Raw genomic sequence first — 12,597 nt, forward strand, 5'->3', positions numbered from 1 at the left:
AGTGGTGGTCACAGCTGACAAATGGAATAATATATTAATAACCTAGATTAATACTATTGCACCTAGCAATAAAAAAGAATGCAGGACAGAGAAAAAGTTCAGCCTTAACTTGCGTTCTGCCATGAAATTGACAGAAATAGTGAATAATACCATTTTAAGCTATATTAAGTATTTGTCCCAGAAGCAGAAAAACGGTGTTAAGCGCTGACAATGTTTTAAATTTTACTTAAGGTAAAATGTAACTAAATTAAGCAAATACTAAATTGAAGTTTTGATGCCTATTCCATAAGGGGGAGCCATATAAACACATCTATAGAACAAAAACAAGCATTTTTATATTTCTAATATTACATTTTGCAGAATTCAATATATTTACTGACTCAAATTAACAAAGTACTTTGCATTGTTTCTACAGATTTTGATAAAAATTGATGTTGCGGCCGTTTCTTCCATTCTAATCAGTTTTCCTTATTTTACCATTTTCTTACTTTTGTCCAATTTCAAAATAATATGCAGATACACACACAAATCTAGAGCTTCAAATTTTTTCAGAAATAAAGAATGGAACCTAGATAATGTAGAAAAATAGTTTCTGTGCCAAGATATTATTGGATCTTGCAAGAATGCAGGCTGAGTTTGGCCATTATCAGCACAAGCACTCGGTTTAATATTTAATGTTATATTTTTAAACAGTATAACGCAACACTTTTTAGTCCGTGATATTTTTGAGGTACTGAAGATTTTTGAGAGGGATTTGAATGAAAATCGAAGATGATCTTTTTTTAATTGCAGCAAATTTGCCCTTTACTGCTGTTTTCGAATTCTGAGCAATTTTGATGCGTTGTGGAGAACACACCTAGTGGTCTGGAGCTCCAGATACTGCCTGGAATTAAGAACATGCGTCAGGAAGTGAAAACATATTTAGTGCAACCAACCTAATGCATCATATGCCAGTACATAAGGTTAAAAATGAATATTTTTGCAGCGTATCGCTCCTGAAGAAAAGTTTGCGATTTTTTAATAACACAACTGCAAAAACAAAAAAGGTTTCTAATAGTGTTTGTAAATATAAAACCTGCATATATTTAGTGAGTAAAAAAGAGCAGATGACAAAATCACGGTATTCAAACTTGCAACATTTTGAAATGGCAAAAACAGCGTTTTCTACCTCTAGAGATATACCATACAATTGTTTTTTTTTTCGAGCAAACTACGCGTATCTTGAAAAACTAAAGTTAATTCTTTTGTGTCTAGATACTTGCCCACCACATATAAGAATTTAATTGGAAACGAAAGATGGCCATGGGACCTCGATTATGTTTCTTATCTAAGGCACCCATAATACGCTGTGAGAAAGCCAATATCAGGGGCTTTTTTTAATATTCCATATTTCGAACGGTTGTGCCATCTAAGAAAATTAGAAAGTAAGCACACCTTAGGTGTAGCCAGCCCTCACTTTCTGTTACAGCTGCATTTGCTAAGCTGAATTAATGCGTTGATTACTTTATTATAGCCACGAATATAGCGCTATTACGTGTCAATTTTAAAGAAAGGCCGCAGTGACGCGATTCCTGTAGAATTTGTAAGTGAAATCTGTAAACCTTACAAATCTACCCATATATATGATCTCTTGCAGGTTTTATTCAAGCTACATTACACCTGCTGCGCCCCATAGCTTGAGCCAAGGGTTATAAATAAACCATTAGAAACAGACGATGGAAACCGGTGGTGCATTACTGGCAGCCACTTAGGACAGCGCAGAAAATTTTTATTTTGTACGTGGGGAAGTGAGGTTATTCGCTTCAAGTACTAAATATTCACTTTAGACAATAAATAGGACTTACAGAGTCGGTGAGCACGTTCGGAAACCCCTGTTTCAATATTTGCTGTTAGAAACCTCATGTGTACCTTTTTTTCCAGCTGTAGATAAATTCCGGGTTATGTAGATACCGAAACCGTTACCAGCCTATTCGCGCACCTCAACTGTGCTGCTCACAACATGATTTTGAGCGGACAAAATAACCTGCGGCTAAGATTGTTAGCCCCATGCATGAGTAAGGGTGATATGCTGGCGATGGTTGCTTCGCGTCGGCCCTTTGGCGCACATGAAGGCTCGAGTTACAATGAGCGCGCCGAACTTTGCAATGCGGATAATGACTACAAAGCGGTAAGGATATAAATGAGTTTAAAAGTATTTTTCAGCTGTAAAATACAAATACAGTCTTGTTGGACGATGTGCTGGCGCGGACGAAGAAACCATAGGCAACTTGTAGGTATAACGCTACACAGGGCTGTCGAGCCAAGCCAAGTCCTCAATTGTATTGTCCGGGAATCAGATTTCTGTATTTTCGTGGTTTCCTATTGTATCTAGCGTTCAAAATGCAGACGTGAGGGTTCTTTATCACAAATAATCAAACGTGGATTGTGCCGGTACTCTTCAAAGTAGCAACACCATTTATTGTGTAAGTCATTAATCAGTAATTTAGGTAAATAATGTCAATAAGGATTCCAAACAAAACCTTTTCTGTGGCGCTCAAGGTAGCTTCCAGCAATATATATCTGGTTTCCTTTGCCTGCCTCCGAAATGTTTTTTTTTATCCCTTGGATCAAATTTGCTTGGACAAGCAGTATATGTGTAAAATGATGCACCTGTGAGCTACCCGTTTAAGTGAGCTCCCGTTTAAGTGAACTACCCACAAAACCAGTCAAAAGCGTATATCAGCTAACCAGCGGCCAGTGCAGCAGTCGTGGGCTTAGATCGCTTGTGTATATTATATCTTGCCATTTAAAAAAAATGAAAATGGTCGCCGAACATTCTCTTGGTAACGATTATTAGTATAAACTGTTTGCACATCGCAGAAAGCGTAGGAGCGGCAAAAAACTAGCGCGCCAGTCATATGCGGAGACAGCCGATAATCAAGCACTAATTCCTAGTGTGGGATGAAACACTGGCTGTCTCAGCCGTATTGCTGTGGAGGCGATCAAAATGCAACAGGTCACATGATATGCAATGTATGTGCGTCTTTCATCCTAATAAACCCAAGGCAGCTGAAACTAGTCTGGAACTCATCAGTATAGTGTTTCTCATTGACCATAAATTTCGGTACATGAATCCTGGAATTTTCTACATCTTCCTAAAATAATGCGCGCGATTTTATATGCATCGTAATAGTGTTGTAAATTTTGTTTCCTCATTGTTTTTGTGCAGGTGCCATTTGCGAAAAAGTTGGGGTGGACGATTTGGAGGCACACGCATTTATTCGAAGGTGGCTGCCTGGTTCCTGTGACAGGGGGGGGGGTGGAAGAAAAAGGCGTTATGCTGAAACCTCTCCTGGCGAACCAGGCATGCCACCTGTGAATGCAATTGCAGGGTCAGCCCCCTCACTACGCCTATGAGTGTGCCCTCCAGCTCCCTGGCCCCTTCCACTTCCCGAGAGCCCGCCCTGCCCTGACCGACCCTGCCACTGCCCCGCTAACTGCTGCTGTGTGTGCCCTCAGCGCTGGCTAGTAACAATTAACGGCCGTCTATGGTAACAATTGCAATAAATATTATCTTTTTGTGAACCATGCCCTTGTTTTGTGAATATCTACTGGCTGCTCATGAGCAACAATTTGAATTTATATGGCCACTCCTATTTGAAAGGCCATTATTGTCCCAGCAAGTTCGATGTGCTGTCACGAATATGGCTAGAATGAAAAAGGCTGCATTTTCTGGCCTGCACAGGCAGTGCCACAAAATGTGTAATCTTGACATCATCAATGGCACATGAATGGAGTAGCCGGTGTACCCATAAACCATTGGATTAATATTGGTATCGACAATATGCGGCATGAATGGAGTAGCCAGTGCACCTGCAATGGCTAACCATTGGTATGATATTGGCATTGACAATGGGCCATCAATGGAATAGCTGGTATCAAACAAATATTGGTAATACAATGATGGTATAATGCTGGACAGTATTGGCAAGAATCATGGTGCATGAATGGAAAGTCTAATATTGTGCCTACATTGGTGGCTCCAGCTTGGTTGAACACTGGACCAATCTTGGAACGAAAGATGGGCCAAGAATGGAGAATGTAGTAAAATGCCCAAATGCCAATATCAGTCCAATATTGATGCCATTTTTTTCCAGTGATGAACCATTGTTGGACCAATGCTGGTGTGCTGCTTGGGAAGTAGTTGGAGTTATTCTTGTCGGCAAGATTATGTTGTTAGAACAAGCATATGTATGAATGATATTGTTTAGTTCCCGTGAAAAGTTGTCATCAGAATTTATATTCATGTTAACATCACCCATAAGAGCAAACGGAAGCGCGGTGGAACTCAGGAATTCCATTAGATTTTCCAAGAACCGGAAAAAGTGGGACCTGCTGCCAGCAGGTGGTGTGTATATTGTAGCCACCATAATGTGGGGCAATGCTATTACCAAACATTCAACATTTGACGTCATGATTGAAAAATCTTCTATTATGCTGTGAGCATAACAGTTTTTTACATAAATTGCAACATCACCGCCTCTGCCACTTGACCTATGTAAACCATTGTAATTATAGCCAGGAAAAAAAACCTTATCGTCATTACAAGTCAGCCTGGTCTCAATAAACAAAAGTGCACAAAGGCGTACTTTTAAAGATTCCAAAAAGAAATTGAGGCTAACGCTTTTATTCTTCATGCTATGAGCAATGTTATGAACTGCAGAAAATTTAGTTTTGTCTGGGCCAAACATTAGGTTGAAACATCATTATTATAATACTGACATGAGGTTCAAAGTCCATGGAAAATATCAGCAAAAATATATATCTCTACAGATGCACAGATTATTCAGTCATCTTCTCTAAATCAGACAGATCACGGATCCTCAAAACATCACCTGTCACATTCTGGCGCGCAAATACCTTACATCCAGAGGTCCAAACAAATTTCCATCTCACTTGCCTTTTGCGCACAATAGCATCTCCGAGCCAATTTTTTTTGTCTTTTGTGAGGTGTATGCTCATTAAGAAACACTGGCTCTTTCCCGGAAAAACCAAGTTTATCGTTTCAAATCCTTTGTTTCCTAACCTTGTCCTTTTGACGCTTGTCCTTTATCGCAAATCAAACCACAATATTGGTCTCAGAATTTTGTGTCGGAACCGTGTGACACGTATCGATGTCCGCTTCAGAAACAGGCTCGTCAATCAGTTCCCCAATTTTCATCACAATGTCCACTGGGATTTCATCTGAGGCCACACCTTTTATCTCCAAGTTGTTCAGGCGGCTATATTGTTCAAGCTGATTTACTCTTTCGGACAAGCGCTTGTTTTTCCTTTCTGAGGTCTTCATTGCATTTCAAAAGCTGAGCAATTTTTTTTCCGAGTGCTTTAACGTCTGTGCTAATTACTATTGTCTCGTCACACTTATATCTACAGAACTTGACACCACCCTTGACATCGCGCAGTTCTTGCCTCATTTCACGGTTAAAAACAATCAAGTACTTTCATGAAATCCATAGACATGTTTGCAGATTTAACTGCACTGTACAAGGCCCAAACAAGGATCAAGTTTGGCAGCAGTGCAAAAAAAAAGCAGCGTGAAAAGGCACAATAAATGAATACCTCCCTTACCTGCAAAAGCAGGCAAGGTTAGGTATGATGCATGCGACGTGCGCACTGCTGCCAAACTGAAGACCAGATCGATGCGGTGTCCGTTTAAAGGCAGCTGACAGCGGAAGTCCAACGCAGACAGGTCGTCGCAGGCGGAACTGTGATACACCTATCACTAAGGTGACAAGGTGGTGCCCACCCGCAGACAATATGCCTGCCACGGTCTTGTTCCACGTCGTACGAGCAGCGTCGTAACAATGCTGAAAAAGCAGGAAAAGTTAGGTATGATGCATGCGATGTGCGCACTGCTGCCAAAATGAAGAGCAGATAGATGCGGGGTTCGTTTTAAAGGCAGCTGACAGCGGAAGTTCCACGCAGATAGGTCGCCGCAGCCGGAGCTGTGATACGCCTATCACTGAGGTGACAAGGTGGTGCCCACCCGCAGACAATATGCCGGCCACGGTCTTGTTCCACGACGTACGAGCAGCGTCGTAACAATGCTGAAAAAGCAGGAAAAGTTAGGTATGATGCATGCGATGTGTGCACTGCTGCCAAAATGAAGAGCAGATAGATGCGGGGTCCGTTTTAAAGGCAGCTGACAGCGGAAGTTCCACGCAGATAGGTCGTCGCAGCCGGAACTGTGATACGCCTATCACTGAGGTGACAAGGTGGTGCCCACCCGTAAACAATATGCCGGCCACGGTCTTGTTCCACGACGTACGAGCAGCGTAGTAACAATGCTGAAAAAGCAGGAAAAGTTAGGTATGATGCATGCGATGTGCGCACTGCTGCCAAAATGAAGAGCAGATAGATGCGGGGTTCGTTTTAAAGGCAGCTGACAGCGGAAGTTCCACGCAGATAGGTCGCCGCAGCCGGAGCTGTGATACGCCTATCACTGAGGTGGCAAGGTGGTGCCCACCCGCAGACAATATGCCGGCCACGGTCTTGTTCCACGACGTACGAGCAGCGTCGTAACAATGCTGAAAAAGCAGGAAAAGTTAGGTATGATGCATGCGATGTGCGCACTGCTGCCAAAATGAAGAGCAGATAGATGCGGCGTCCGTTTTAAAGGCAGCTGACATCGGAAGTTCCACGCAAATAGGTCGTCGCAGCCGGAACTGTGATACGCCTTTTTCTGCGGTTACAAGGTAGTGGCCACCCGTAGACGATATGCCGGCCATGATCTTGTTCCACCGATGTACGAGCAGCTTCGCAACAATGCTGCAAAAGCAGGAAAAGTAAGTATGATGCATGCGACGTGCGCACTGCTGCCAAATTCATACCATTCCCTTCAGCGTGAGTACTCTTGATGTAGCTTGTACGAGCTCTTATTGAAACTCCCCCAACTTGCACCTTATGAGCGCCAAAAACATGTGTGCTCTGCCGCGGGGTTTTATACGTTGGTCTACACTGTACTTCGAAAGACCTTGACAGAGCATGATCCACCTACATAAAACTCTTTTGTCAAGCTAGTGACACCGCGAGGCGGTTCTAGCCACAAAAATGGGCTCATGCTCAATTAGTCTTACCGAGAAACTTTGCTAGACTGCATGGACCGCAGAGCTTCTGGAAAACACACAGTTAGGCATAAATATCAATGTCCAGAAGAGTTAGGTTATGCCCAACACACTCGGGAAGGAACAGCATTTTACACTATTGGAGACGAAGCACTAGAAATGGTAGGCGAATACGTCTATACTTTGAATAGATAGCAACGGCAGATCGGGATATTGAAATGCAAATAACTATGAGAATAAGCCGCTGATGGGGAGAATGTGGCAACTAATCGCTGATTATGACCAGGAACATACTAGTACCACTCAAGAGGAAACCACACAACAGTTCCATCTTACCTGTACTTAACTAGGGACTGAAATCTGGAGGCTAACGAAAAGAGGTCTGCTTAAGTTCAGGTCACCGCAGAGTGGAATAGTACGGAAAATGGTAGATGTTACGTTAAGAAATAGGCTGCGTGCAGAGTTGGTAGCAGAAGTACCTCGAGGTAATTACATTCTAGTGACAATCCAGAAGAAATGTTCAAGACGTGTAATGCGAAGTGGCCTTATGCATGCATCATCATCAGCCGAAATATGTGCACTTACGCAAAAACTGGATGGTATAATTATTGTGATATGTAAGAGTTAATGTTTCCAATTTGATATACTCAAGCACCTTGACTCGCAATGCGTTCATTTTTCTACAGAAATGCTTCCTCCGCAACACAACAATCCATAGGCGATTGAAGATGTATTTTTTTGCGCTGAATATAAAAATCGCAAGCTGCCCATTTCGTAGCGCCAGAGCTTCGCATGTGCGTAGTTTATGCTGCACACAGCTCCACATGATCGTTTCAGCTGATTAATACTGCAGATGTAGATAAAGCCGGAACGATGTAATATCACTTTGCATTTGAGGAGAGGTCATAATGACCTTAGGCATTCGGAAAGAATAAACCTCGCTTGCTGTGCAATGCGGAAATTCACTTTGTAGCGTTGTGTCGTTTTGGAGAGGTAGGGCCTTACGCCTGGCAGTAATAGTAGCGCGATTATAATTCTCTGCTAGAGTACTTTAAACGTTTCTATATGAATTGACGCCTCCGAATACGGAGTGTGCATACCGTATGTATGCGGGGAATTACTGACACTAACGCATAACCGTGCGCATCAGTTGCAATGATGTTCACGAAATATTTGATACTTTTTTTAATACATGTCACCTCAATAGCCTACACAATATTTTTGAAAAAGCAGCTGTCCGAACTTTTTTCTTTCCGTAGAGCCAGATTACCTTCACAACCAAGTAAATAGCGAATAATAAAAAACGGGAAAATTTATAGCAACACTATAAAGATTAGTTGGTCTGCGACATCCCATAATTTTCAGAGGAATGCTACTCGAAATAAAATTTTGCCTATTTCGCCTTGAAATCATTGAAGTTTTCATGCATACTGCGTCTGATGGCTCCAACTCTGCACACGTACCTGCAGAATGAATGCTCTCGGAATGTTGTCATTTTGTGCGGTCACGTTTGTTCATCAATGACCATTTTGTACTGGTGTGAAGCTAAGGGCCATGAAGGCACAACGAAGTTAATAGCACATTGTTTGAGGGAGCAAATACATGTTGTTCATTATCATGCCGATAACTTATTCGGCATTACCTTTCACATATTTTTGCATCGTACGACAATGACGCACTTTAACAGCAAAATATGTTGTCAGCTTGCTTTAGCATCACCAAGAAACCATATAAATGTTCTTGGATATGGAAGTCGTGCGTCAGTTGCGTTATACAATACATCCAATGCTACCATGTAGTATTTGAAACGCTCTATTGCGCATTCATTTGCGATTTGAGGCGACGGAGTATATTTTGGCATGCTACTGTTCGAATCCAGTTGCCAGAGGTTTGTTGCTAGCGAACATCTCAAGATGCATTTCAAAGACTTTAATGATCCTAACTTTACAGAACGTACCTTTGCTCTCATTTTGGCAAAAAAACTGGAGGCGTTTAAGTTAACAAGTTGTCTACGCCAAATGCATTTTGTGCGCTTGGATATGGTGCCTTATCTCGCAATCGCATCGAGGTTAACTTTTTAAGCGGTGGCTTTAGAAAATGGTTGGCGAAATCTGCTGCCAGGGCCGCCTAATGCATATTGAGGGCAGAATCCAATGGCAGTGTGTATAGATCCGTTGCGCTCGAATGAATGTTTTTAAGACGACAAAATTCACTGCGAAATGTGGGCGAGCGCCACTTGACGACACAGAATACTGGGCTGCTGCGATTAATTGTGCGCTGATACTGCTACCAGTGAAGCAGATCTGTTCGCATCGTCGCGGTATCGAAACTCAGTCTGGAAGCAATAGCTTTCTTTAGTCTTTATTATATACGTACCCACACAAGCGCCCGCATTCACGCTTAGGCTTTTACTGATGCGCTGCCATATAAATGCAGGCACATTAGTGATAGCTGAAACGAGCTAGTTTCTATTCTGTCGCCACCTTCACTGCAATGATGTCTCGATTTTGGTGTTAAGGGACTTGGTGCTTAAACGCGGGGGAAAACAATGCTGATACTACCTCCCATTTCAACGCTTATCGGGGACCTATAAGTTGAAACGTTAACTTTTAAAATATGATTACCATACAAAAAATATTTTTTACGTGTTTTTATCTTCTATGAACTTCATGCAGCATACATCATCGAGCAGCACTTCCCAGAAAACGCACACGTCTGACCTTGTCTTGGAACACTGTGCAAACTGCACCAGAAAAGGATGTCGCTTTAAAACTAGTTGTGTTTGAGCCGGTTGGTAGGTGGCTAGAACTACGTCGGCACAAGAACAAAATCAGAGGAAGCATTGTCCTGCGCTTTTAATTTATTACACCTTTTGACTTCTAATTGCGTCATTTTATTTCATTTTATATTTTTAGACATTGCGATTCCTTATTTCCATGCAACATGACGACAAATATTTCGACTCTGCTCTTCTTCTTTGATTGTGTAGGTTTTAGTAAACGTTCCAGTGTGGTCGCAATTCTGATATGACTGTTTTTCCGCGAGTAAATATTAGGACGTGATGTGATTCCTCAAGAAATTGCAATGCAAATGCGACTTTGAGCCTATTTTTTGTCGCCGGTTATGTTCGACTGACTCTTATTGCGAAGCCTGGAGTATCCTAAAGTAAAACCGGTTAAGGTTGGACACTCATTAAGTTATTTCGGGTTTTTGTTTTCTCCCCAGTAAGTACAACACAAGCAGTAGTTGGCTGCTTTGAGTATAGCTTCGCGGTGTATTCTGCTCTTTTAGACAGACGGCACTAATAGAGCACCATTCATCAAAAAATTTAGCCGATGCATCCATGGACTCAATAGACTTTCTAATCCATGGACTAATAGGCTTAATAATAAAGCATTTCTGCATAGCGGCGTTGCTTGGGACCTAGTTAAGACTACAAACGTTTTGATTCTTATTTCTAACAGTCAGCCGTAAATTTGAGTGGTTGAGCGCTATCAGTAAGTGAGTACGCTATTGTTATTCCCAACTAACATTGTTCCCTTCTTTTCCACAGGCCATAAAAGCAGTGTTTCTCGTATTGACTTGGTGCTGCGTACATCTGTCACAGAGTTGTGAGTGCATTCCTATTGGCTGTTCTGTTTCCTTTTATCTAATAATAATGACCTAGAGCATCCCACGACTGAGCAGCTCTGATCATGGCTTCTGCATTTGGAATAAAGTGGGACGCCAAATAGTGCTTCGCAAAATTAGACCTTCAAAGATCAATTTATAAGTCTACCAAAACAGTACATCTCCCTGTTCATAGAATCTGCAAATGGTGCTTGTTTTGTGCTAAAAAAACAAGCTTCTAAGGTTATTTTCGCGGCAGCAACCAGCGTGATGCACCCGTGGCTAGAGCAGAACGCGCTATTTGCGGTCAGTAACTTCCGCGGAGTCCATGCAAAAATAAGCACTCGGCAGCATTTTGATTGCTAAATTCGAAGCCTGTTTCTTACAGCGTTTCTTTGGAACTGAAGAGTGAAAGAATGACATTTAGAGAAAATCTATCATCAGCTACGCAAATCTGCATGACACGATAAAACCAACAAAATGTATGTTTCGGAGAGCATGAGTTTCAAAGTATAGCGACGACAGCTGAACCGCGAAGAGGACATCTTGAAAAAACCCCGATATCATTGAATTGCCTTTTCTCAGTCAAGCAGCCATTGCTGAGATAACTATTCGAAAGTATGGTAGCAGTACTAGTAACATCTAAAGTCCCTTGGACGATCAGCGAGATTAGCTCACTTGTTCAGACACAATTCGCAGCGGTAACCGAGAAAAAGGCATTGTACTGAAAGCGCTTAGAGAACAATTTTTTAATCACCTTGTAATAAAAATCTCTGGTGTCCCCCAGAAGCTTCCGAATTCGATTAAGTAGCGAAAATTCGACGCTCTACAAGATATGTAGCGATGATGAGCTGCTGGAGATTAACACTTGCCATCATTATTAGCCGCACTGACACGTGCTAAGGGGGACTGCAGAGGCGTGTCGGTTGAATTCAGTAGTTCCTCCGCCTCACAAAATGTAGGAACATGACATCTAGCTGCTTATGAGATGGAGATGGACATGCATTTTGACATGCACCAAGTAACCGCTCGCACTGTAGGATCACAGTATTGTCAGATGCCCATTCTGGAACGTTGTAAAAGAATTGTCGCCTAGAGGGGGCACTGGTTTCTATCGCCGCCATATGTGTACAGCGATATGCCCGGTTGGATCTATGATGCGAGAAGCAGATTTTTGTGCTCGTTTTAGGGTAAAACCTTCAGCTGGAGCTAAACTAGAAACAGCTGTTTCAGTTTATTATCAGCCGGACTATACCCACAGAAGTGGGAAGGCCTCTACCATACTCCTCCCCTTACCCCGATCCTGTGCTAGCTGCATCCACTGGACCCTGCGAAATTCTTAAACTCATCCGCCCACCTGACTTTCTGCCACCCCTGCTACTCTTTCTTCCCGGCTGTTATCGGTGCTTAAATGCTCTCTCCTGCGGCAGGCGCTGCACTGCCTGATGCCGATTCCTTGTTGATGCATGGCAAACTCGGAACATGTGTCCCCAACAAGAGCACGACATAGGGTGTAATAGCATCTATTTGTCAATGCCCACTTCGCAACTCGAGTGATGCGAAGTTGCTGGCGAAGCCTTTAAGACAGTTGGCAATGAACGGCTGTGTGCAAATGACGGAAAAATATTTGTGTCAATGCATGTAATAAATCTAAAAGCCTACTGTTCCATCCCATTGCCTCGTCGACGCCTTAAACATCTCCTTTGCAAATAATTCAAGTTGCGGGTGACGTGCAGCACATCGTTTTCAACAGACTTGATAAGGCAGCAGAGAAAGGAACCTATCTGTGCCATCGGTTCTAATCAATGACTCGTGAGGTGTGTCCGTATAGCTATGAGGGTAGAAGGGGAGGCGTTGTGGAAAGAGCTGATAATATCCTTCAGAA

General features: G+C 42.4%; 1 protein-coding gene across 25 annotated transcripts in view; it reads left to right on the plus strand.

The window, feature by feature from the left end:
- The window catches only part of LOC146195028 (uncharacterized), a 413,834-nt gene that overhangs the window by 20,094 nt on the left and 381,143 nt on the right, over nt 1–12,597 (plus strand). For all 25 annotated transcript variants that reach the window (XM_084597638.1, XM_084597655.1, XM_084597631.1 and 22 more), the window contains exon 3: nt 10,657–10,714. In XM_084597638.1, the coding sequence (XP_084453764.1) occupies nt 10,657–10,714 (58 nt within the window). The remainder of the gene's footprint in view (nt 1–10,656; nt 10,715–12,597) is intronic.

The sequence above is a fragment of the Amblyomma maculatum genome, chromosome 3 (genome assembly GCF_055883805.1).
Source record: "Amblyomma maculatum isolate TAMU_Amacu chromosome 3, ASM5588380v1, whole genome shotgun sequence".
NCBI lineage: Eukaryota > Metazoa > Arthropoda > Arachnida > Ixodida > Ixodidae > Amblyomma > Amblyomma maculatum.